Raw genomic sequence first — 26,405 nt, forward strand, 5'->3', positions numbered from 1 at the left:
TTTATTTTATTTCTTTGTTTGTTTGTTTATTTCTTTCTTTTTCTTTGTTTTGTTTGTTGGTTGTTTGTTTGTTTCTTCTTGTTTTGTTTGTTGGTTGTTTGTTGTTTGTTTCTTTGTAGGTCAAGGTATTTTAAGTAGGCCAAGGCTTTTTTGATTTAAGTAGGTCAAGATTCTTTTTAAAAGTAGGTCAAGGCTGTTTTTATTTAATTAGGTGTGTTGTGCATATTACTCTGTACAAAAACTTTAAACGTTTATTCTTCAAATAACAAATTTATTTTGGTACAATTAGAACAAAAACTAAATAAAATCGTATTCAAGTCGTTTTTTTAGGGTTGATGGCCCATTACCAAGACTGATGATTAGTCAGGCTCACTGGCACTCACAAAAACACTTTTCAGAAATTAGATTTCACAAAAGTAAACAATAAAACTTGTCACCTGTATGTAACCCTGAAATAACAGTTGGGTGACAGCAGCGTTCAGTGAACAATAAAACTGTTGGGTGACAGCAACGTTCAGTGAACAATAATGTTATACTCCTGAACCTTAATTACAAGCACTTTTCCAGGTTGTGCTTTAACCAGAACAGCAGAGCAAAAAGATTATGCATACCAAAACAGATGTTCATCGGTCACTCACAAGTGCAAACCAGTCTGCTACTAGACTTAGCACATATTTCAACACACATGAATGCAGACCAACTTGCCAGGACGCTCAAATCACTAATTTCAGCGGTTGTCACTGAGCTGCTGCTGCTAACATTCATTTCAAAGAGGTTTGGGTCGGTATACACGAGTACACTTTCCAGAATAAACTGCATTGAGGGTACTGTTTACCCCGGGCTTAAGTCTCTCTCCTTCACTCTTGCATACCGACACAGATCTCCCCAGCCACCCTGACTTCCCCACACTAACACGAGAGATTTCATTACCACCTCACCACAAAATCACAGGGTCTGTCCACAATCTACACGTCTATTCATCTCCCATCCTCACCAAACCCACTGTAGGATGCTAGTGTAGGAAAAATAACGTAGTCCACTCTCATCAAAATCCCTGCCATTCTACAACCATTCCCGCCTGTTTATCTGCCCTCTACAAGAAAGCCACTGTAGGATGCTAGTGCAGGAAGAATAATGTAGTCCACTCTCATCAAAATCCCTGCCATTCTACAACCATTCCCGCCTGTTTATCTGCCCTCTACAAGAAAGCCACTGTTAGATGCTTAGTGTAGGAAGAATAACGTAGTCCACTCTCATCAAAATCCCTGCCAGTCGCTCTCGTCTTCTTCATCAGGCTCAATACGCACACAGTGAATTCCGTTCCGCAGAGAAGGTGTTCCTTTGTGCTTCCCTGCAACAGACAAGACAAGAGTTAAGCTTTCCAAAGTACGTACATTAGAGCCATGATTCGCTGCCTATTGCTTGCAGTGGTTGCTACAGCATGGGTGTTTTTCGAGACTCCGGTGACCTCAACCAACATATAATGTCATAAACACCATGGTCCATCGATAATTTCCACAATAAAAATCGGCAGCGAATCGTTACTCCAATGTACATATGTTTTTATAAAAAAATAGATGACATATTCAGCGCATACAGCATAAAATACACATCACAGTTATTTGATCCTCATAACATACACATCAGAGTTACTTGATCTTCATAACATACACATCACAGTTACTTGATCTTCATAAAATACACATCACAGTTACTTGTTCCTCATACGTAAAGGCCGAAGTATGCTTCACATTCTCAGGTTGTTTACTCTGCCACGCCACTTGAGAATCCTAAAAGAGTTATTTTTCAAAAACGTCTATTCCAAGGCCAGGTACAGTGGGTTTAAAAAGAGCACAGACCGTGCCTAGTGGTTTTCCTTTTGTCACACATTCTTTAGAAAGATAACATTTCTACTCAGTACTTCCTTTCACTTGTGCTCAATGCAGTAGAAGCATCCATTGTTTTCTTTCTTCTCATTTTTACATAAAAAGTGGGAGTTGTGACAAGTGGGAGTTGTGACAAGTGGGAGTTGTGACAAGTGTGAGTTGTGACAAGTGTGAGTTGTGACAAGTGGGAGTTGTGACAAGGGGGAGTTGTGAAAGTGGGAGTTGTGACAAGTGGGAGTTGTGAAAGTGGGAGTTGTGACAAGTGTGAGTTGTGAAAGTGTGAGTTGTGAAAGTGTGAGTTGTGAAAGTGTGAGTTGTGAAAGTGTGAGTTGTGACACAAGTGGGAGTTGTGAAAGTGGCAGTTGTGAAAGTGGGAGTTGTGAAAGTGTGAGTTGTGAAACTGGGAGTTGTGAAAGTGTGAGTTGTGACAAGTGTGAGTTGTGACACAAGTGGGAGTTGTGAAAGTGGGAGTTGTGAAAGTGGGAGTTGTGAAAGTGGGAGTTGTAAAAGTGTGAGTTGTGACAAGTGGGAGTTGTGAAAGTGGGAGTTGTGACAAGTGGGAGTTGTGAAAGTGGGAGTTGTGAAAGTGTGAGTTGTGAAAGTGGGAGTTGTGAAAGTGGGAGTTGTGACAAGTGGGAGTTGTGACAAGTTGGAGTTGTAAAAGTGGGAGTTGTAAAAGTGGGAGTTGTGAAAGTGGGAGTTGTGACAAGTGTGAGTTGTGACAAGTGTGAGTTGTAAAAGTGGGAGTTGTGAAAGTGTGAGTTGCGACAAGTGTGAGTTGTGACAAGTGGGAGTTGTGACACAAGTGGGAGTTGTAAAAGTGGGAGTTGTGAAAGTGGGAGTTGTGACAAGTGGGAGTTGTGACAAGTGTGAGTTGTGAAAGTTGGAGTTGTGACAAGTGGGAGTTGTGACAAGTGGGAGTTGTGACAAGTGGGAGTTGTGACAAGAGGCAGTTGTGAAAGTGTGAGTTGTGACAGTGTGAGTTGTGAAAGTGGGAGTTCAGACAAGTGGGAGTTGTGAAAGTGGGAGTTGTGAAAGTGGGAGTTGTGAAAGTGGGAGTTGTGACAAGTGGCAGTTGTGACAAGTGGCAGTTGTGACACAAGTGGGAGTTGTGAAAGTTGGAGTTGTGAAAGTTGGAGTTGTGAAAGTGGGAGTTGTGAAAGTGGGAGTTGTGAAAGTGGGAGTTGTGACAAGTGGGAGTTGTGACAAGTGGGAGTTGTGACAAGTGGCAGTTGTGAAAGTGGGAGTTGTAAAAGTGGGAGTTGTAAAAGTGTGAGTTGTGACAAGTGGGAGTTGTGACAAGTGGGAGTTGTGACAAGTGGGAGTTGTGAAAGTGGGAGTTGTAAAAGTGTGAGTTGTGACAAGTGTGAGTTGTGAAAGTGGGAGTTGTGAAAGTGGGAGTTGTGAAAGTGGGAGTTGTAAAAGTGGGAGTTGTGACAGTGTGAGTTGTGAAAGTGGGAGTTGTGAAAGTGTGAGTTGTGAAAGTGGGAGTTGTGAAAGTGGGAGTTGTAAAAGTGTGAGTTGTGAAAGTGTGAGTTGTGAAAGTGGGAGTTGTAAAAGTGTGAGTTGTGACAAGTGGGAGTTGTGAAAGTGGGAGTTGTAAAAGTGTGAGTTGTGAAAGTGTGAGTTGTGACACAAGTGGGAGTTGTGAAAGTGGCAGTTGTGAAAGTGGGAGTTGTGAAAGTGGGAGTTGTGAAAGTGGGAGTTGTGAAAGTAGGAGTTGTGACAAGTGGGAGTTGGGAAAGTGGGAGTTGTGACAAGTGGGAGTTGTGACAAGTGGGAGTTGTGACACAAGTGGGAGTTCTGAAAGTGGGAGTTGTGAAAGTGGGAGTTGTGACAAGTGGGAGTTGTGACAAGTGGCAGTTGTGACACAAGTGGGAGTTGTGAAAGTGGGAGTTGTGAAAGTGGGAGTTGTGAAAGTGGGAGTTGTGAAAGTGGGAGTTGTGAAAGTGTGAGTTGTGACAGTGTGAGTTGTGAAAGTGGGAGTTGTGAAAGTGGGAGTTGTGAAAGTGGGAGTTGTGAAAGTGGGAGTTGTGATAAGTGGGAGTTGTGACAAGTGGGAGTTGTGACACAAGTGGGAGTTGTGACACAAGTGGGAGTTGTAAAAGTGGGAGTTGTGACAAGTGTGAGTTGTGACAAGTGGGAGTTGTGAAAGTGGGAGTTGTGACAAGTGGGAGTTGTGAAAGTGGGAGTTGTGACACAAGTGGGAGTTGTGACAAGTGGGAGTTGTGAAAGTGGGAGTTGTGACAAGTGGGAGTTGTGAAAGTGGGAGTTGTGACAAGTGGGAGTTGTGACAAGTGGGAGTTGTGAAAGTGTGAGTTGTAAAAGTGTGAGTTGTGACAAGTGGCAGTTGTGAAAGTGTGAGTTGTGACAAGTGGGAGTTGTGACAAGTGGGAGTTGTAAAAGTGTGAGTTGTGAAAGTGTGAGTTGTGAAAGTGGCAGTTGTGACAAGTGTGAGTTGTAAAAGTGGGAGTTGTGAAAGTGGGAGTTGTGACAAGTGTGAGTTGTGAAAGTTGGAGTTGTGACAAGTGGCAGTTGTGAAAGTGGCAGTTGTGAAAGTGGGAGTTGTGACAAGTGGGAGTTGTAAAAGTGGGAGTTGTGACAAGTGGGAGTTGTGAAAGTGGGAGTTGTGAAAGTGGCAGTTGTGACAAGTGGGAGTTGTGACAAGTGGGAGTTGTGAAAGTGGCAGTTGTGAAAGTGGGAGTTGTGACAAGTGGGAGTTGTGACAAGTGGGAGTTGTAAAAGTGTGAGTTGTGACACAAGTGGGAGTTGTAAAAGTGGCAGTTGTAAAAGTGGGAGTTGTGACAAGTGGGAGTTGTGAAAGTGGGAGTTGTGAAAGTGGGAGTTGTAACAAGTGGCAGTTGTGATACAAGTGGGAGTTGTAAAAGTGGCAGTTGTAAAAGTGGGAGTTGTGACAAGTGGGAGTTGTGAAAGTGTGAGTTGTGACAGTGTGAGTTGTGAAAGTGGGAGTTGTGACAAGTGGCAGTTGTGACACAAGTGGGAGTTGTAAAAGTGGGAGTTGTGACAAGTGGGAGTTGTGAAAGTGTGAGTTGTGACAGTGTGAGTTGTGAAAGTGTGAGTTGTGAAAGTGGGAGTTGTGAAACTGGGAGTTGTGAAACTGGGAGTTGTGACAAGTGTGAGTTGTGACACAAGTGGGAGTTGTGAAAGTGGGAGTTGTGAAAGTGGGAGTTGTGAAAGTGGGAGTTGTGAAAGTGGGAGTTGTGAAAGTGGGAGTTGTGACAAGTGTGAGTTGTGACACAAGTGTGAGTTGTGAAAGTGGCAGTTGTGAAAGTGGCAGTTGTGAAAGTGGGAGTTGTGACAAGTGGGAATTGTGAAAGTGGGAGTTGTGAAAGTGGGAGTTGTGACAAGTGGGAGTTGGGAAAGTGGGAGTTGTGACAAGTGGGAGTTGTGACAAGTGGGAGTTGTGACACAAGTGGGAGTTGTGAAAGTGGCAGTTGTGAAAGTGGGAGTTGTGACAAGTGGGAGTTGTGACAAGTGGGAGTTGTGAAAGTGGCAGTTGTGAAAGTGTGAGTTGTGACAAGTGGGAGTTGTGACAAGTGGCAGTTGTGACACATGTGGGAGTTGTAAAAGTGTGAGTTGTAAAAGTGGGAGTTGTGACAAGTGGGAGTTGTGAAAGTGTGAGTTGTGAGTTGTGAAAGTGGGAGTTGTGAAAGTGGGAGTTGTGAAAGTGGGAGTTGTGACAGTGTGAGTTGTGAAAGTGGGAGTTGTAAAAGTGGGAGTTGTGACAAGTGGGAGTTGTGAAAGTGGGAGTTGTGAAAGTGTGAGTTGTGAAAGTGTGAGTTGTGATAGTGGGAGTTGTGATAAGTGGGAGTTGTGACAAGTGGGAGTTGTGACACAAGTGGGAGTTGTGACACAAGTGGGAGTTGTGAAATTGGGAGTTGTGACAAGTGGGAGTTGTGAAAGTGGGAGTTGTGAAAGTGGGAGTTGTGACAAGTGGCAGTTGTGACAAGTGGCAGTTGTGACACAAGTGGGAGTTGTGAAAGTGGCAGTTGTGAAAGTGGGAGTTGTGACAAGTGGGAGTTGTAAAAGTGTGAGTTGTGACAAGTGTGAGTTGTAAAAATGGGAGTTGTGACAAGTGGGAGTTGTAAAAATGGGAGTTGTGACAAGTTGGAGTTGTAACACAAGTGGGAGTTGTGAAAGTGGCAGTTGTGAAAGTGGGAGTTGTGAAAGTGGGAGTTGTGACAAGTGGGAGTTGTGACAAGTGGGAGTTGTGACACAAGTGGGAGTTGTGAAAGTGGGAGTTGTGAAAGTGGGAGTTGTGACAAGTGGGAGTTGTGAAAGTGGGAGTTGTGAAAGTGGGAGTTGTGACACAAGTGGGAGTTGTAAAAGTGGGTGTGGTAAAAGTGGGAGTTGTGACAAGTGGGAGTTGTTAAAGTGGGAGTTGTGACAAGTGGGAGTTGTAAAAGTGGGAGTTGTGAAAGTGTGAGTTGTGACAAGTGGGAGTTGTGAAAGTGGGAGTTGTGACAGTGTGAGTTGTGACAAGTGGGAGTTGTAAAAGTGGGAGTTGTGACAGTGTGAGTTGTGAAAGTGGGAGTTGTGACAAGTGTGAGTTGTGACAAGTGTGAGTTGTAAAAGTGGGAGTTGTGAAAGTGTGAGTTGCGACAAGTGTGAGTTGTGACAAGTGTGAGTTGTAAAAGTGGGAGTTGTGAAAGTGGGAGTTGTGACAAGTGTGAGTTGTGACACAAGTGGGAGTTGTAAAAGTGTGAGTTGTAAAAGTGGGAGTTGTGAAAGTGTGAGTTGTGAAAGTGTGAGTTGTGACAAGTGTGAGTTGTGACAAGTGGGAGTTGTAAAAGTGGGAGTTGTGAAAGTGGGAGTTGTGAAAGTGGGAGTTGTGAAAGTAGGAGTTGTGACAAGTGGGAGTTGTGAAAGTGTGAGTTGTGAAAGTGTGAGTTGTGACAAGTGGGAGTTGTGACACAAGTGTGAGTTGTGAAAGTGGCAGTTGTGAAAGTGGCAGTTGTGAAAGTGGGAGTTGTGACAAGTGGGAGTTGTGAAAGTGGGAGTTGTGAAAGTGGGAGTTGTGACAAGTGTGAGTTGTGACAAGTGTGAGTTGTAAAAGTGGGAGTTGTGAAAGTGGGAGTTGTGAAAGTGGGAGTTGTGAAAGTGGGAGTTGTGAAAGTAGGAGTTGTGACAAGTGGGAGTTGGGAAAGTGGGAGTTGTGACAAGTGGGAGTTGTGACAAGTGGCAGTTGTGACACAAGTGGGAGTTCTGAAAGTGGGAGTTGTGAAAGTGGGAGTTGTGAAAGTGGGAGTTGTGAAAGTTGGAGTTGTGACAAGTGGGAGTTGTGACAAGTGGCAGTTGTGAAAGTGGGAGTTGTAAAAGTGGCAGTTGTAAAAGTGGGAGTTGTGAAAGTGGGAGTTGTGACAAGTGGGAGTTGTGAAAGTGTGAGTTGTGACAGTGTGAGTTGTGAAAGTGTGAGTTGTAAAAGTGGGAGTTGTGAAAGTGGGAGTTGTGAAAGTGGGAGTTGTGAAAGTGGGAGTTGTGACAAGTGGGAGTTGTGACACAAGTGGGAGTTGTGAAAGTGGGAGTTGTGACAAGTGGGAGTTGTGACAAGTGGGAGTTGTGACAAGTGGGAGTTGTGACAAGTGGGAGTTGTGACAAGTGTGAGTTGTGAAAGTGGGAGTTGTGAAAGTGGGAGTTGTGACAAGTGGGAGTTGTGACAAGTGGGAGTTGTGAAAGTGGGAGTTGTGACAAGTGGGAGTTGTGACAAGTGGGAGTTGTGACACAAGTGGGAGTTGTGAAAGTGGGAGTTGTGACAAGTGGGAGTTGTGACAAGTTGGAGTTGTAAAAGTGGGAGTTGTGACAAGTGGGAGTTGTAAAAGTGTGAGTTGTGAAAGTGGGAGTTGTAAAAGTGTGAGTTGTAAAAGTGGGAGTTGTGAAAGTGGGAGTTGTGAAAGTGGGAGTTGTGAAAGTGGGAGTTGTGACAAGTGGGAGTTGTGACACAAGTGGGAGTTGTGAAAGTGGGAGTTGTGACAAGTGGGAGTTGTGACAAGTGGGAGTTGTGACAAGTGTGAGTTGTGACACAAGTGGGAGTTGTGAAAGTGGGAGTTGTGACAAGTGTGAGTTGTGACAAGTGGGAGTTGTGAAAGTGGGAGTTGTGACAAGTGTGAGTTGTGACAAGTGGGAGTTGTGACAAGTGGCAGTTGTGACAAGTGGCAGTTGTGACACAAGTGGGAGTTGTGAAAGTGGCAGTTGTGAAAGTGGCAGTTGTGACAAGTGGGAGTTGTGAAAGTGTGAGTTGTGAAAGTGTGAGTTGTGACAAGTGGGAGTTGTAAAAGTGGCAGTTGTAAAAGTGGGAGTTGTGACAAGTGGGAGTTGTGAAAGTGTGAGTTGTGACAGTGTGAGTTGTGAAAGTGGGAGTTGTGACAAGTGGCAGTTGTGACACAAGTGGGAGTTGTAAAAGTGGGAGTTGTGACAAGTGGGAGTTGTGAAAGTGTGAGTTGTGACAGTGTGAGTTGTGAAAGTGGGAGTTGTGAAAGTGTGAGTTGTGAAACTGGGAGTTGTGAAAGTGTGAGTTGTGACAAGTGTGAGTTGTGACACAAGTGGGAATTGTGAAAGTGGCAGTTGTGAAAGTTGGAGTTGTGAAAGTGGCAGTTGTGAAAGTGGGAGTTGTGAAAGTGGGAGTTGTGACAAGTGGGAGTTGTGAAAGTGGCAGTTGTGACAAGTGGGAGTTGTGAAAGTGTGAGTTGTGAAAGTTGGAGTTGTGACAAGTGGCAGTTGTGAAAGTGGCAGTTGTGAAAGTGGGAGTTGTGACAAGTGGGAGTTGTGAAAGTGGCAGTTGTGACAAGTGGGAGTTGTGACAAGTGGGAGTTGTGACAAGTGTGAGTTGTGAAAGTGTGAGTTGTGAAAGTGGGAGTTGTGACAAGTGGGAGTTGTGACAAGTGGGAGTTGTGAAAGTGGCAGTTGTGAAAGTGTGAGTTGTGACAAGTGGGAGTTGTGACAAGTGGCAGTTGTGACACATGTGGGAGTTGTAAAAGTGTGAGTTGTAAAAGTGTGAGTTGTGACAAGTGGGAGTTGTGAAAGTGTGAGTTGTGAAAGTGGGAGTTGTGACAAGTGGGAGTTGTGAAAGTGGGAGTTGTGAAAGTGGGAGTTGTGAAAGTGGGAGTTGTGAAAGTGGGAGTTGTGACAAGTGGGAGTTGTGAAAGTGGGAGTTGTGACAAGTGGGAGTTGTGAAAGTGGGAGTTGTGAAAGTGGGAGTTGTGACAAGTGGGAGTTGTGAAAGTGGGAGTTGTGACAAGTGGGAGTTGTGAAAGTGTGAGTTGTGAGTTGTGAAAGTGGGAGTTGTGAAAGTGGGAGTTGTGACAAGTGGGAGTTGTGAAAGTGGGAGTTGTGAAAGTGGGAGTTGTGAAAGTGGGAGTTGTGACAAGTGGGAGTTGTGACAAGTGCGAGTTGTAAAAGTGTGAGTTGTGAAAGTGTGAGTTGTGAAAGTGGGAGTTGTGAAAGTGGGAGTTGTGACACGTGGGAGTTGTGACACAAGTGGGAGTTGTGACACAAGTGGGAGTTGTGACACAAGTGGGAGTTGTGACACAAGTGGGAGTTGTGAAAGTGGGAGTTGTGACAAGTGGGAGTTGTGAAAGTTGGAGTTGTGACAGTGGGAGTTGTGACAAGTGGGAGTTGTGACAAGTGGCAGTTGTGACACAAGTGGGAGTTGTAAAAGTGGCAGTTGTGAAAGTGGGAGTTGTGACAAGTGGGAGTTGTGAAAGTGTGAGTTGTGACAAGTGTGAGTTGTGACAAGTGTGAGTTGTGAAAGTGGGAGTTGTGAAAATGGGAGTTGTGACAAGTGTGAGTTGTGACAAGTGGGAGTTGTGAAAGTGGGAGTTGTGAAAGTGGGAGTTGTGAAAGTGGGAGTTGTGAAAGTGGGAGTTGTGACACAAGTGTGAGTTGTGAAAGTGGGAGTTGTGACAAGTGGGAGTTGTGACAAGTGGGAGTTGTGACAAGTGGGAGTTGTGACAAGTGGGAGTTGTGACAAGTGGGAGTTGTGACAAGTGGGAGTTGTGACAAGTGGAAGTTGTAAAAATGGGAGTTGTGACAAGTTGGAGTTGTGACAAGTGGGAGTTGTGAAAGTGGGAGTTGTGACAAGTTGGAGTTGTGACAAGTGGGAGTTGTGAAAGTGGGAGTTGTGACAAGTGGGAGTTGTGAAAGTGGGAGTTGTGACAAGTGGGAGTTGTGACAAGTGGGAGTTGTGAAAGTGGGAGTTGTGACAAGTGGGAGTTGTGAAAGTGGGAGTTGTAAAAGTGTGAGTTGTGAAAGTGGGAGTTGTGACAAGTGGGAGTTGTGAAAGTGTGAGTTGTGACAAGTGGGAGTTGTGACAAGTGGGAGTTGTGACAAGTGGGAGTTGTGAAAGTGGGAGTTGTGAAAGTGGGAGTTGTGACAAGTGGGAGTTGTGACAAGTGGGAGTTGTGAAAGTGGCAGTTGTGAAAGTGGGAGTTGTGACAAGTGGGAGTTGTGACAAGTGGGAGTTGTGACAAGTGGCAGTTGTGAAAGTGGGAGTTGTGAAAGTGGGAGTTGTGACATTGGGAGTTGTGACAAGTGGGAGTTGTGAAAGTGGGAGTTGTGAAAGTGGGAGTTGTAACAAGTGGCAGTTGTGATACAAGTGGGAGTTGTAAAAGTGGCAGTTGTAAAAGTGGGAGTTGTGACAAGTGGGAGTTGTGAAAGTGTGAGTTGTGACAGTGTGAGTTGTGAAAGTGGGAGTTGTGACAAGTGGCAGTTGTGACACAAGTGGGAGTTGTAAAAGTGGGAGTTGTGACAAGTGGGAGTTGTGAAAGTGTGAGTTGTGACAGTGTGAGTTGTGAAAGTGGGAGTTGTGAAAGTGGCAGTTGTGAAACTGGGAGTTGTGAAACTGGGAGTTGTGACAAGTGTGAGTTGTGACACAAGTGGGAGTTGTGAAAGTGGCAGTTGTGAAAGTGGGAGTTGTGAAAGTGGGAGTTGTGAAAGTGGGAGTTGTGAAAGTGGCAGTTGTGACAAGTGTGAGTTGTGACACAAGTGTGAGTTGTGAAAGTGGCAGTTGTGAAAGTGGCAGTTGTGAAAGTGGGAGTTGTGACAAGTGGGAATTGTGAAAGTGGGAGTTGTGAAAGTGGGAGTTGTGACAAGTGGGAGTTGGGAAAGTGGGAGTTGTGACAAGTGGGAGTTGTGACAAGTGGGAGTTGTGACACAAGTGGGAGTTGTGAAAGTGGGAGTTGTGAAAGTGGCAGTTGTGTCAAGTGGGAGTTGTGACAAGTGGGAGTTGTGAAAGTGGCAGTTGTGAAAGTGGGAGTTGTGACAAGTGGGAGTTGTGACAAGTGGCAGTTGTGACACATGTGGGAGTTGTAAAAGTGTGAGTTGTAAAAGTGTGAGTTGTGACAAGTGGGAGTTGTGAAAGTGTGAGTTGTGAGTTGTGAAAGTGGGAGTTGTGACAAGTGGGAGTTGTGAAAGTGGGAGTTGTGAAAGTGGGAGTTGTGAAAGTGGGAGTTGTGAAAGTGGGAGTTGTGACAAGTGGGAGTTGTGAAAGTGGGAGTTGTGAAAGTGTGAGTTGTAAAAGTGGCAGTTGTGAAAGTGGGAGTTGTGATAAGTGGGAGTTGTGACACGTGGGAGTTGTGACACAAGTGGGAGTTGTGACACAAGTGGGAGTTGTGACACAAGTGGGAGTTGTGAAAGTGGGAGTTGTGACAAGTGGGAGTTGTGAAAGTGGGAGTTGTGAAAGTGGCAGTTGTGACAAGTGGGAGTTGTGACAAGTGGCAGTTGTGACACAAGTGGGAGTTGTAAAAGTGGCAGTTGTGAAAGTGGGAGTTGTGACAAGTGGGAGTTGTGAAAGTGTGAGTTGTGACAAGTGTGAGTTGTGAAAGTGGGAGTTGTGAAAGTGGGAGTTGTGAAAGTGGGAGTTGTAAAAGTGGGAGTTGTGAAAGTGGGAGTTGTGAAAGTGGCAGTTGGTAAAGTGGGAGTTGTGAAAGTGGGAGTTGTGAAAGTGGGAGTTGTGACAAGTGGGAGTTGTGACAAGTGGGAGTTGTAACACAAGTGGGAATTGTGAAAGTGGCAGTTGTGAAAGTTGGAGTTGTGAAAGTGGCAGTTGTGAAAGTGGGAGTTGTGAAAGTGGGAGTTGTGACAAGTGGGAGTTGTGAAAGTGGGAGTTGTGAAAGTGGGAGTTGTGAAATAGGGAGTTGTGACAAGTGGGAGTTGTGAAAGTGGGAGTTGTGAAAGTGGGAGTTGTCACAAGTGGGAGTTGTCACAAGTGGGAGTTGTGAAAGTGGCAGTTGTGACACAAGTGGCAGTTGTGAAAGTGGCAGTTGTGAAAGTGGGAGTTGTGACAAGTGGGAGTTGTGAAAGTGGGAGTTGTGACAAGTGGGAGTTGTGAAAGTGTGAGTTGTGACAAGTGGGAGTTGTGACAAGTGGGAGTTATCAAAAGTGGGAGTTATAAAAAGTGGGAGTTGTGCAAGTGGCATTATGAAAAGTTGGAGTTGTACAAAATGGGAGTTGCAAAAGTGGGAGTTGTAAAAGTGGGAGTTGAGTTATAAAAAGTGTGAGTTATCAAAAGTAGGAGTTCTAAAAGTGCCAGTTGTGACAAGTAGGAGTTATGGAAAGAGGGAGTTGAGTTGTGATGTCCTGAAAATAAAGTGATTAAGTGTGGCTCACTGTCGAACCACTGACTACCATCCAACGCTGAAGAAGAAGAAGTCACTGACCTAGAACTCTGGCGTGAAAGATAAGGAAGACAACCTCGTCGGTGGTGGCACTGCGCAGAGTAATCTTCTCTTTCATCAGCTTCTCTTTGTGGGCATGGAACTCTACCACCATCTTGTTACCTGCACACAGACATCATCATTATAACCATGCATCTGGTGACATGCACACAGACATCATCATTATAACCACCATCTTGTTACCTGCACACAGACATCTACGGAACGCGGATCGTATCAACTGATGCATCAAATTGATGCATCCAAAACCAAGATTTGATGCATCATTTTAACAATTTGATGCATCATTTTCAAAAAGGATGCATCATTTTCCAAAACTGATGCATCCGATACGAAAATGATGCATCCTTTTACAAAATGCATCATTTTGATGCATCACTTTCGGTTTTGTATGCATGCGAAAGATCATTCATTTCCGGTCTTTCCGTAAGAAATGCCTGAGCACGAAAAAACTTGAAATGACATTTTGACGAATATAAACAGATTGGTTAGATAAAACAAAAATAAACGTACAACATACCATTAAATAGGGAACAATTCAAAGTCAAGGCATTATGCATTTTAAGGCATTTTTTGGTTTGTTTGTGGTTTGTTTTCTGTGCATACGAAGTTTTGACGCCCTTGACCTTCGACTCAAACTTTCGTTTTCCGACGTTCGTTTCGCTTCATATTCCGGTTCAAATTTTGCTTCTTGCTCGGCACTTTCAGCGAAAACCCGAAAATTCTGATGCATCCTGCAAACGATGCATCAAATTGTGAAAATGATGCATCAAATTCTTGGTTTTGGATGCATCAATTTGATGCATCAGTTGATACGATCCGCATTCCGTAGACATCATCATGTTAACCACCATCTTGTGACCTGCACTCACACATCATGTTAACCACCATCTTGTGACCTGCACTCACACATTATCATGTTAACCACCATCTTGTGACCTGCACTCATGTTAACCACCATCTTGTGACCTGCACTCACACATCATCATGTTAACCACCATCTTGTGACCTGCACTCACATATCATCATGTTAATCACCATCTTGTGACCTGCACTCATGTTAACCACCATCTTGTGACCTGCACTCACACATCATCATGTTTACCACCATCTTGTGACCTGCACTCACACAACATCATGTTAACTATAACAGAGGAATTAAGCAAGTCTATCCGCTGCAGAGTCAACAAAACAACACCCACCATTTTTAGCACAGTCACAGAACAATTAAACAACAACCACGATTTAAGCACACACACAGAACAAAACAAGACCCACCATTTTCAGCAAACACACAGAACAAAACAACACCCACCATTTTCAGCAAGCGCACGCACGCACGCACACACACACACACACACACACACACAACACACACACACACACACAACACACACACACACACACAACACACACACACACACACACACACACACACACACACACACACACACACACACACACACACAAACAATAAAACAACACCCACCATTTTCAACAAACACACAGAACAAAACAACACCCACCATTTTCAACAAAGACAGAGAACAAAACAACACCCATCAAAACACATACAATAACAGACGACCCACTATTTCAACAAACACACAGAATTAAACAACACCCACTATTTCAACAAAGACAGAGAACAAAACAACACCCATCAAAACACATACAATAACAGACGACCCACTATTTCAACAAACACACAGAATTAAGCAGCACCCACAAGTTTTAGCAAACACAAAATACAGTGGAACCCCTCACAAGGACCCCCCTCTCTAACGACTACCCCGCCACAACGACCCTTCTTTTTTTTTTTAACTGATGTGTTTCCTTATATAGTTGTCACCAGTGAAGCGACCACCCCGCTCTAACGTCTAACGACCGACCTAACAGCTTGTGTAACGACTTTGTCAGACAAAGCCAAGACTCTCAGTCAGCGTAACGCATCACTGACAAACTGGTTATAACCGTCTCGCGTAAGCAAAGGCACTAAACCGCTGAGAGGTGTGATGGTTGGGTGGGCTGAGTAAACATCACAAACCAATCACCGAAAAACAAACTCACGTGACCAACATACACCGTTCAACTCAGTCAGAATAGACAGTCTTTGGACAGAAGAGCAGTGGAGATTGACATGGCGTCTACAAATAAAATAAAATATTTAACTCTCGAAAATCGAGTGAATGTTGTGAACAGACACAAAAAGGGAGAACCTGCCATCGCGATTGCAAAAAAGTCTTGATGTTGAAAAATCGCAATTTCAAAGAATTATCCAAGACAAAGAAAACATTCTGATCAAAGCGGCAGAAGACAACATACTCTGACGTAAATGAAAAGGTTTGGGATTGGTTCCTGGCTGCCAGAAAAAAGAATTTTCGTGTGTGCCGCGAGATCAAAGGCAGGTGATAGCTGGGTGGCCTTGTTTATAGACACTGACATGACCTTCTTCCCAGGGGTCATTCACCCAGTTTTAGCAATGAGAGGTGGTTCCCCTTTCATATCTGAGCAACTCAAACTTCTCTGTTTTTTTGTTTGTTTTTTTTAGAAAATCTGACTTTCTTTGTGGGCCCCCTCCCTCTGTAAGGACCCCCCTCCATAAGGACCGATTTTTGTCAACATTTTCAAGGTCGCTAGAGAGGGGTTCCACTGTAAAACAAGACGCGACGTTGTCGACGGAACATTTTCAGCACACACACCAAATAAAACAACACCCACCATTTTCAATCTGCTTCGTCTCCTTGACCTTGACACGGAGACTGTCAAGGGGGTCAAAGGTGACGTTTGTGCCGAGGGTGTGAGTGAGGGGGAAGGTGATGCTGTAGATGTGGTGGATCTTGAGGAATCCCAGGTGAACCTCCAGAACACCCTCCTTGACAGGAACCACCACAATCTCTGACTCATGGGTCGAGACATCCTCTGCTTTGAAGTGGACATGGCCGTCATTCTCTGCAAGAGAGTAGTCAATACTGTAAGCTCTCTGTAACAGTGTAGTCAATACTGTTAGCTCTCTGCAACAGTGTAGTCAATACTGTAACCTGTCTGTAACAAGAGGCGAAGCCTTCAAGGCTCCCGTAAGAATAGGGGACACGGTGCAAGAGTGGGAGACTCTAGATCTAGATCTGTCTCTGTAGCCTACTAGGCTACTTACGGGGACACGCCTGCCGAGATCGACACTGCGCTAGCGGCTTTCGACAGCGCTTCCTCACGCACACACTGGAAACACGCTGTGCAGATCAACCTGTAGAAAATCTCCTTTGGTATCTTCTTTATTTATTTTTCTGGAGCTACGAAACCGAACAATGAGAAATCGTCTTCCCCGAATCGGCGAACTGCAGCTCGGTGAGTTGAACTGTATCTATACCACAATCCTTCACGCGATCTGACCTAACCTTGACCCCTGACCTGGTCTACATACCACACACGACACAAACCAGTCACCTGTGTTTACCCCCCCCCCCCCCCCCCACCCCTCAAAAACAAAAAAACAAAACCAAACACCACCCATTTTCTTTGGATACACACACACTTTAACTGCATACGTGCCGACGAAATGTTGATCATTGCTTCAATACTTTGAAGCTGTTGCTTGGATAATAACCAGGTAAAATGAGTATTTCGGTTTTTAGTCACATGTTAAAGTTTCTACCACAGACATACATACACACGCACGCACAGACAAAGTTACGACCGCATAGGCTACACTTACGTGAGCCAACAACCATGTCAATACTGTAAGCTCTATGTTACAGTGTAGTCAATACTGTAATCTGTCTGTAACAACCATATAAATATTGTAATAACCATGTCAATAACAACCATGTCAATACAGTAACAACCATATGAATATTGTAATAACCATGTCAATACTGTATCCTCTCTGTAACAACCATGTCAACACTGTAACAACCATGTCAATACAGTAACAACCATGGCAATACTGTAACAACCATGTCAATACTGTACCAACCATGTCAATACTGTAACAACCATGTCAATACTGTAACAACCATGTCAATACTGTAACAACCATGTCAATACTGTATTCTCTCTGTAACAACCATGTCAATACGCTCAGTTAGTAGAATGCCCGATTGACGGTGCGCTGGTCCTTACTTTTGTGGTCCCCAGTTCGATTCACTTGGACGCCAATTTTATTTTAATTTTTTCTGAACTCGTAATTCTTTTATTTTATTTCTTTGCTTCATTACAAACGTTTTGGATGATCTAATGAATCGAAATAATCAAAAAGTTGCATAATTATTGAGTACTTCCAACCGGACCATTTCCCCACACTGAATTTCCCATTACATTTTTATAGTAACCTCGGGTTTCGTCAAAAAGTAATGCCCTATAGCTAACGTGGAACCGACTAGTCGACAAATGCTCGTTCGATAACCCCGGCAGGCATGTGGAACAATGATGGCATGTGGAACAATGATGGCGGTTGCAGTTCAAGTATTTGTTTTCACAGGGTTAGGTCAAGAGGCTTCGTGGCGGGTTGGTACACTTACCTTGCTTGTAGATCTGGCAGTCTCGAGTTCGAGTCCTACACTTGGCAAGTTTTTTGCGTAACATTTTTTCAACTTTTTCTTGTTTTCTTAACTCTATATACTTGTACTTTTTTCCATTTTAATTTATCCCAAAGATTTTGAGTCGTGTATTGAAAATCGAATATAGTGCATAAGTGCCATTGAACAGCTTTCCCAAAATCCGTATTCTGTTTTTATTTATTTATTTATTAAGGAGATTTCTATAGCGCATAACTAAAAGCACTATGCGCTTTACAATATCACTAGGTATAAGCACACGCAAACATACTCTGATTAAATAGAACTTAGCCTAATAAGACAATACTAAGAACACTAAACATAGAGAATTAAATTAAATACTGGACAAACGATTAAAGATTAGTCACGGAGATTCCAAAGGACTGCTGGTAATAGTAGTAAGCTGCTTCTATTATGATAGACTTCTGAGAGTATAGAGGTTACACTTCTGAGGGTATAGAGGTTACAACACAAGTGGTTTTTTATATGGCTTGTATTTCAGTCAAGACCCAGCGGATGAATATCAAGGGACTAACGATCCTGAACTACAAGCCATATAAAAAATCAAGAGTGTTGTAACCTGTATATCCCATGAAGATCTAAAACACAAAGTGTGACGGAAACATCAAGCTTTAGTTGTCGGTTCAGATGAGGCACTGAGGGCTTCACCTCTGCACATACCTTATTCTAAAGGCACGCCTGTTGATCTATGTCAAGTCGGTTAGTAATAGTCGCATCTCCTGAGATCTTTGACACCTTCATCGTCTATAGGGCCTACTGCGCCGCAGAAGAGCTAAAAATACTCGCAAAATGCATTAAACTGCTTGTCCAAAGAACAATCATAGTCGATGATGTACCGATAAGGGCGTGTGTACCGGGCACGCTGTAACTTCACATGAGCCTGAACATAGCAGTGCTGGTCGGACGGACTGGGTTTTTAACAATTGATAGTTTGACTTCTGTTTGAGTTGAGATAGCCGGCACCAGCGAGCACACACACTCAAACACATACGGCTTGTCATGTTGATCACAAGAGAGAAATAGAACAGCAAATAGAAGAAAACAAAACAGATTACGTCCCCAGAATATGACGCGATGGACGACAGAACTCAGTCATAAACTCTATGACGCTGTGATGATAGTCTCGACTTGCTATAGCACTGAACGACTCTCGCGCAAGTTAGCAAAAGCTTGGTAACCCCTAACACATCCGGTCGACAGGTATATATATATATATATATATATATATATATATATATACATGTGCATTTTGGAATGTCAAGGACGACAAAAAGTTCAGCCAGCTATGATGTATTTGTTGCACCCTTATGTATCCATTATGTTAGGGGTTATAAGAGTGCAATTGTAATTCAAATACAAGAAATATACCTACAGTACATTTACAGAGACAAAGAAGAGAGGACATGGTATATGGGCGTTTTTCAAAAAAGAACGAAAAATGAGACTAGTGAATGGTTAAAAGTGAATTTATTCCAAACTCTTAACAAATGCGTTGACATTATTCAGCACACCCAGTGCCATGTTAACATAAGATAATGTACTCTTAATAAAGAATGGTTTTGCCAAAAAAATAAATAAACAAAAAATATTTTGTTGCAGTGGTCAGTCGTGTTACTCTTTCTTTAATTTTTATTTATTTATTTTTTTTTATTTCAATTTTTCAGGCGAAGTTGACAAAAATGAAAATGAATAAGTACAGAATGTATGATATGATTAGACACAATAACATACATTGGCAGAGTAATTATACACAATGTAAAATGTAAAACATGAAAATATTATTGGTTAAATAAATTGTTATACATTGCCCATTTTAGAGTAAAATTATGTTCCCTCATTTCAATTTGATGTACATATCGGTCAACTTTATATTGGTAATTAATATAATTAGAAAATGCCACAAGGCGTGGTTTACATTTATTGAAACGACATTTGTACAGAAAATATTTGGCATGTAGCAACAAGAAATCAAAACCATCATCAGTTCTCGTTTTTTTATCGTAACCAAAAAGAACAAGTACTTTATTCATTCTCAGTCTTTGACAATGATCACATTGTGATTTTAACCACCTTTCAAAATCTTTCCAAAATAGTTGAACATGTTCACATGACCATAAGTAATGATAAATAGTATCTTTTTCCATATTGCAAAAAGTGCAATTGTTGTTTTCTACTATTCTCATTTCTTTTAGAATAGAATTCGTTACAAGTGTCCTGTATGTGATTTTCATCTGGAACCATTTTAAACGGATTTCTTTAATTTTATGTGTTTTGAAAAATATCTTATCCCAATCTATTTCATTCTCTAGCATTTGTTTCAAAGAAATGTTGACAGATGACTAGTTTGCCTCCAGTATGACAAAAACAATACACTTTTCACTTTCTGAAGAAAAATATATACCTTAAAGTGAAAGAAAGCGATACAAATTAAAGAAATTGTCACTCAAATGAATAAAAATCATTTTTGAAAAATGTCAAACATCGCCAGCAGCTTAACACTTTCGCGACGGGACACTGATAAATCAGTACCAGCGCTGACACGCCCATGGACGGGAAGCGCATTTTTCAGTACCAGCCATAGAGGGTACACGACTCGTGATTGCTTCCCGGTTTTTGAAGCTTGCAAATAAATTGAGTTGTTTCCCTTGATACACTTGGCGTCCCCTTCTGCCATTTGCAAATCCGCCTGATTTGTGTGCGTTTTTGAGGAAAAAAAATGAATCAAAGGCGAGCCTTGTCTCGGGAGGAGATTCTCCGGATGTTGGACCTAGAGGATCCCGTAGAGCATGATTCGGACGTATCGTTTTCGCCTCACGAAAGCGATACAAGCAGTGAAAGTGAGGAAGAAACAGTCCCGTTGTTGCTAGTACGAGTCGGCAAACTACACGTGGTTGGCGGTGATACTGCTAGACGAACATGTATCTCGGAATCGTGCAGGAGCTATGGGGGCGTGGCAGCACTGATAACAATGGATGGCTGGAGCCTTCAAATCCTTTTGGAATTGTTCATAGGTGTACAGTTGGTACTTTGTTGTGAAAATGTGACTTATATTCAATATGGATTACTTAGACATCATTTGGTGAGTGTTAGATCTACAGTTTTGTTTCCTTTGAGTCAGGATGCTGTGAGTGAATGCGTGATTTGCTTGTTTTTTTCTTTGTACTGTCTCCTTATTTCTGTGTACAATGTTAACAATATTTCAGCTAATTCATAGGTTTTACACCTTGTTTGGTTATAACATTATTTATAATACTTTCTGTTAAAAAATAACTTTTAAAAAAAGCAGTAGAAAATAAAACACACACAAAAAAACGTTAAAAAACACAAATTATCCCCCTTTCACCCCCCTTTCACTCCCCTTTGCTAAAACAAATCGCGTGACAAACTTATAAATAGCACGACTGAACTGGGCATCCATTTTTGAATTAGTACACAAAATTTGGTGGTGATTGGACTTAATTCAAGCTTGCTAGACAGATTTCTTTACAGTTACTGATTTTTGGGAAGTTTCTTGGTGGCAAGCTTGGGCAGGCAGGACGTAAACGCCGTGGCAGTGCTAGTCACAATAGTGTTAAAACTTGTACATTTCTTGCAATTGTATTTTTCTCGAATCAAGTATTATGAGAGCATTGAGTAAAAGATAAACAGACTGAAAAGAATTATATCTTCCTGGAAATTCTGCATTCAGAAGCCACAGTAACACCAATGACATGTGAGTAACACGACTGAGTAACATGACTGACGTCTCATAACACAACTGACCATCCTCAGCTAACTTTGATTTATGAATTGATTTTAACTTTAAACGTAAAGTTAATTAAATGGAAAAAACAAATTTGCTTATAGTAAGACATTTTTACTTTATTTCCACCTTTTAAGCCTAACTCCACAATTTGACCAAAAAAATGCAAACTTGTCACAAAATAAACTGTAATGATCGCGCCGTGAATTTGCACAGGCCTAGCAAAATCGCAATTTTATATGATTCAAGGAAAGAACAAAATCTTATTTATTTTCAGCATTACTACAGAAATAAACTGCAAACATTTTTTTCTGTAACATTATTGATTCTAACAGCAAAATTACTGACAGATGGTAACAGCACTGAGACCAAATTGCCTTGGCTGGTTTCGACAGAAGTTACACGTACAAAAACGATCAGCAGTGTTTACTTACTGTTTGACAGAAATACAATTCTTTTCCTCAAACGGCGAAGACAAAGCATAAACAGGATTATCTTTAAAACAACCAAAGCTGCACAGTTTTTTTTAAACAGTAACATTACAGGCATGTACGTAACACCACTGACACCACATTGCCTTTAGATGTTTCGACAAACAATAAAACGTTTTGAAACAGATCAGCAGTGGAATCCCCAACGTTCTGGCACGAACAGTACAGTGACCTAGCTGGACTCTAGCACATTCAACTACTCAGGAACTTGATTAGGAGTGCAGTCAGCAGTTGGTGAACATGGTAGACCCGGTGTGAAGGGTTTGGGATCCAGTGCGTCATGTTCATGTCAACACGTGCAGACGTCCATAATTATATACCCATGAATGTTTTTTGCTTTATTATCTTCATCACTTCCGCTTCCTATATTCGTTTTACGGTGTTCTCGTCCAGGGACATTCCAGGAAGGTATTCATCAGAATACATTGCAAAGCTCTTGATGATGTGTCCTCTGCGTTATTTGCTGGTCTCGAAGCATTTCCTCAGGTTTTCTTCTTTCAAGTAGTATTCAGAATAGTTAGTTAGTTAGTTAGTTAGTTGTTGCTTTTTGGGTCCAGCGGACCATATAGGCCAAATCAGGACCCCACAAGTTTAACATTACAAATATTTAAAATAAACCAATTTTACTAAACAAAATTAGGAACGTCACCCGAAGGTAACATAACAGCTATATCGAAACCCTACGTGTCAAGAAACCCTACGTGTCAAGGACTCCTTTAAAAATCCAAAGAGAGATGCAGAGCTGACCTCTGTAAAAAATATGTTTCAAGCTAGAAGTGTCAAAATACTTCACTCGTAGATCATACAGATCAGCGCACTCCGTGAGAAAATGGCTCACAGAAAAACTATTATCACAGGCGTGGCACCATGGTGCCTTTTCTCTTTTAAGCAGATGGAGATGCGTTATATAAGTGTGACCAGCGTGTAGCCTAGCCAGAACACTTTCGTCTTTTCTACTTGCAGCCAACAAAGGAAAGGGCTTTGATAGCTCAGGGTGTATCGTATACAGTTTATTTTCCTTGCAGGTGGACCAACGGTCTTGCCAGAGTTTTAAACTGTAAAAAAGGGTCTTCCGACGAAGGTCGGTGAAAAAAACAAATTGCTCAGGAAGAGGTGGAACCGCCATCTCCGGAGCATCCTTTGCTGCCTTGTCAGCAGCTTCGTTGCATGCCTTGTATGCCCATATGACTGGGCGCCCACATAAAATTTATCATAGTATTCAGAATGACACGCGAGTTCATGGACAATGCAGGCTCTTAAGTTCTGCTGGTCGCTGCATGATCATGGCCAAAAGCGTAGACACTGCCACATGCTGGTAGACAATCACCATCTGCTCTCACAACAACAGGATACGTTTGTGCATTGGGTATTTCTGCAGCAGAAAGAGCCATGACATAAGATTACCTGAAAAACAGTAATATTTGATAATCTTAACAGAGTTTTCTTTTTTTAAGAAATGATCCCGTAAAAAGTCTTGCATTCTCTCTCTGGCACACCCCTACACACCAACCCCAACCCCCTCCTCTTTCACTCTCTCTCTGCATCCCCACAGGGACACACGTATAATCAACAATTATACACGCAAAAGAAGTATGTGGCAGGCAGAAAAATGAAAATAAAACCAGGAAAGAATCTAAGATCAGTCGTGTTACCTCTTCGTCAGTAGTGTTACCAGGCACAAGGTAACACGACTGAAAGTAACACGACTGATAGAATTCATTTGAGAAAATAATGATCACTCCCCAGGCCATGCGTTCTGAACAAACATGTGTTCCAGTAGTTTTGATCCTTACATGAAACAATAAAAAAGTAACAGAAGAATGTAAATTCCTTCAGATCGCTAGAGACACACAGTAACACAACTGATTCGTTAAAAAAACACATCTTACCTTTCTGCACTTGTCGGGTCCACCATACACAAGCGATCAAACTCGCTTAGCTGTTCCCGCTGCAGGAAGTTGCTGAAGGATGGGGGATAACTACAGGCCCAAAATGGTTTAAAAAAAGTGGAGTACTCATTGTGTAGGTCTGTTTAACTGTTCTGGTAACACCACTGACAAAAAAGTGAGAGACACTCATTTTTGAGAGTTTAAGTCCACATTCAGAGTCTGGGTCAACCTTACAATCAAAATCTGTTGCAATAATCCAAAGGTGCTCCCGTAAGCGAATTTTTGGATATTTTTTTAATGGTCTACAATTTTTTTTCTTCTTTGTAGAGGTGGTGGAAGTTTTGTGTGCCTTCAAAAAGACAGGCATTTTTAGATACCCCTACATGTTTAAACCATGCAAAACTAACTTTCAAGTGTCAAGAATGTACTTTAATGAATGTTCATGTTGTTGTCTATTCATTTTTGTACAAAAAAATATGTATTATACTAAGATAGATAGGACATGTTTCTTTCTGAATTAATTTAAAAATCAAAGACACGTTTTTCGTACATTTTTGAAAAACACCCATATATATATTTTATTATCTTATAGAAAAACTACAAGTTTGCAAAGTTACATTGTGTCAACTTGAAATGTTTAGTTAATTTGCAAAATAGTAACAGAACAGAAGGTCTGCTTTAATTACCCTCTTTTCTGACGTGTTCACCTGAATCCATGGTGCAGGGGCACAGTATCCACGCTATCTGTATGCCCGTGATATTTCCAGGCACCACACCGCTAAAGGTTATCCACAGGCACTTTTCTTGCACCGCTTATCACAGACACTTCACCTGCAACACACAAAGCCACACGTCACAACAAATGGATCTAATATACAAATACATCGACTGCACACTTCTTCATTACAGCCACTACTTGCACAATGTCTTCATTATACAGCACACTACTTCATTAGTACTTGCACAATTCTTCATTATACAGCACACTACTTGCACTAGGTCTGAATCCTACGTACAGCACACGTCTTGCACAATTCTTCATTATACAGCACACTACTTACACAATTCTTCATTATACAGCACACTACTTGCACAATTCTTCACGTCTTGCACAATTCTTCATTATACAGCACACTACTTGCACAATTCTTCATTATACAGCACACTACTTGCACAATTCTTCACGTCTTGCACAATTCTTCATTATACAGCACACTACTTGCACAATTCTTCATTATAAAGCACACTACTTGCACTATGTCTCAATCCTACAGCACACGTCTTGCACAATTGTTTCATTATACAGCAGACTACTTCAGTAATGACAGTAGTACTAGCACAATTCTTCATTATACAGCACACTACTTGCACAATTCTTCATTATAAAGCACACTACTTGCACTATGTCTCAATCCTACAGCACACGTCTTGCACTATTGTTTCATTATACAGCACACTACTTCAGTAATGACAGTAGTACTAGCACAATTCTTCTTTATACAGCACACTACTTGCACAATTCTTCATTATAAAGCACACTACTTGCACTATGTCTCAATCCTACAGCACACGTCTTGCACAATTGTTTCATTATACAGCACACTACTTCAGTAATGACAGTAGTACTAGCACAATTCTTCATTATACAGCACATTACTTGCATTATTTCTTCATTATACAGCACACTACTTGCACTATTTCTTTATTATACAGCACACTACTTGCATCATTTCTTCATTATACAGCATACTTCTTCATTATACAGCATACTTCTTCCAGTATTTCTTCATTATAGTTTATACAGCACACTACTTGCACTATTTCTTCATTATACAGCACACTACTTGCACAATGTTCTCATTATACAGCACACTTCTTGCACAATTTCTTCATTATACAGCACACTTCTTGCACAATTCTTCATTATAAACCACACTACTTGCACAATTCTTCATTATACAGCACACTACTTGCACAATTCTTCATTATACAGCACACTACTTGCACAATTCTTCATTATACAGCACACTACTTGCACAATTCTTCATTATACAGCACACTACTTGCACAATTCTTCATTATACAGCACACTACTTGCATCATTTCTTCATTATATAGCACATGTATTACTTGCATTATTTCTTCATTATACAGCACACTACTTGCACAATTCTTCATTATAATACAGCACACTACTTCAGTACTTGCATTATTTCTTCATTATAAGTTATACAGCACACTGCTTGCATTATTTCTTCATTATACAGCACACTGCTTGCACTATTTCTTCATTATACAGCACACTGCTTGCATTATTTCTTCATGATACCGCACACTGCTTACACTATTTCTTCATTATAGTTATACAGCAAACTACTTGCACTTCTTCTTCATTATACAGCACACTACTTGCACTTCTTCTTCATTATACAGATCTGTCTGACAGGTTATGACTAGCACTTCAGAACTTTAACTTTGGACTGAGATTGGGAATGTAAAATATGTTGTCTACTTGTATTCATCACTAAACCATGATCGCCTACACTCCCTGTCTGTTGTTGGATTTCGGGAACACAATCTATTCCAGAATCTTGCGTAACCCTTAAAACTCCTCGAAGTTTTGTTTACCTAACAATCTACAAAATATTAAACGTTAATGTGATCAACCTTCCCAGCGATAGGTCAACATCGAGTTTACAACAAAATTAAAGATGGCAAGTTTGTCCAAAAACGAAACAATCTGAGTACGGTACTAGCACTCCTGTACATTGGCAATCTAAGCAGCCACCAGTCGCCAGTGCCGTAGTGAAAACAGTCAAAACACAACACACGAGGTTTTTGAACCCACCTTGCAAACAAATCCGGTATTGGGCGCGCTTGGATTGCAGCGTTTCTCTTAGACTTCTGCTGTAAGTTGCTGTTGAGTGGTGGTAATGGCAAGGATGTTACAGGCCTGCAGTTAGATTCTTTTAAAACGTTTTGCTGTTTGAGCAGTTGACGTTTTAACAGCACACACAAATCCACTTCCAAACAGACCAGACCTGGCATGAAAGGTAGGTCACACTTCAAGTTCTGCACAAAATTAATAGGTCACAGCAGTGTTTACTACGTCTCATAACCGCGTCACATAAA

At 41.9% G+C, this 26,405-nt stretch overlaps 1 protein-coding gene across 3 annotated transcripts; it reads right to left on the bottom strand.

Moving 5' to 3' along the window:
* Positions 1–237: 237 nt before the first annotated feature.
* LOC138982644 (adipose-secreted signaling protein-like) lies at positions 238–26,405 on the bottom strand. 3 transcript variants are annotated; one of them, XM_070355968.1, is made up of 5 exons: positions 26,122–26,405; positions 23,981–24,104; positions 15,299–15,529; positions 12,560–12,679; positions 238–1,351 (listed from the first exon to the last, which is right to left on the bottom strand). In XM_070355968.1, exons 2-5 carry the CDS (start codon positions 23,988–23,990, stop codon positions 1,257–1,259), a joined length of 456 nt encoding a protein of 151 aa, XP_070212069.1. In that variant the 5' UTR covers positions 23,991–24,104; positions 26,122–26,405; the 3' UTR covers positions 238–1,256. The 3 variants fall into 3 exon arrangements, with proteins under 3 accessions (XP_070212069.1, XP_070212067.1, XP_070212068.1); XM_070355966.1 differs by having other exon boundaries at positions 23,960–24,104; positions 26,122–26,404; XM_070355967.1 differs by lacking the exon at positions 26,122–26,405 and adding an exon at positions 25,941–25,960 and having other exon boundaries at positions 23,960–24,104.

This window comes from Littorina saxatilis, linkage group LG12, assembly GCF_037325665.1.
Source record: "Littorina saxatilis isolate snail1 linkage group LG12, US_GU_Lsax_2.0, whole genome shotgun sequence".
NCBI classification, from domain to species: domain Eukaryota; kingdom Metazoa; phylum Mollusca; class Gastropoda; order Littorinimorpha; family Littorinidae; genus Littorina; species Littorina saxatilis.

Excerpts from the sequence above, each read along its gene's own strand:
- LOC138982644 (XM_070355966.1), bottom strand. The coding sequence starts at position 23,990 with ATGGATTCAGGTGAACACGTCAGAAAAGAGG. Across the intron at positions 15,530-23,959 it reads TGAACACGTCAGAAAAGAGG|AGAATGACGGCCATGTCCAC; the intron begins GTAATTAAAGCA and ends ACTCTCTTGCAG. Across the intron at positions 12,680-15,298 it reads GACGAAGCAGATTGAAAATG|GTAACAAGATGGTGGTAGAG; the intron begins GTGGGTGTTGTT and ends GTCTGTGTGCAG.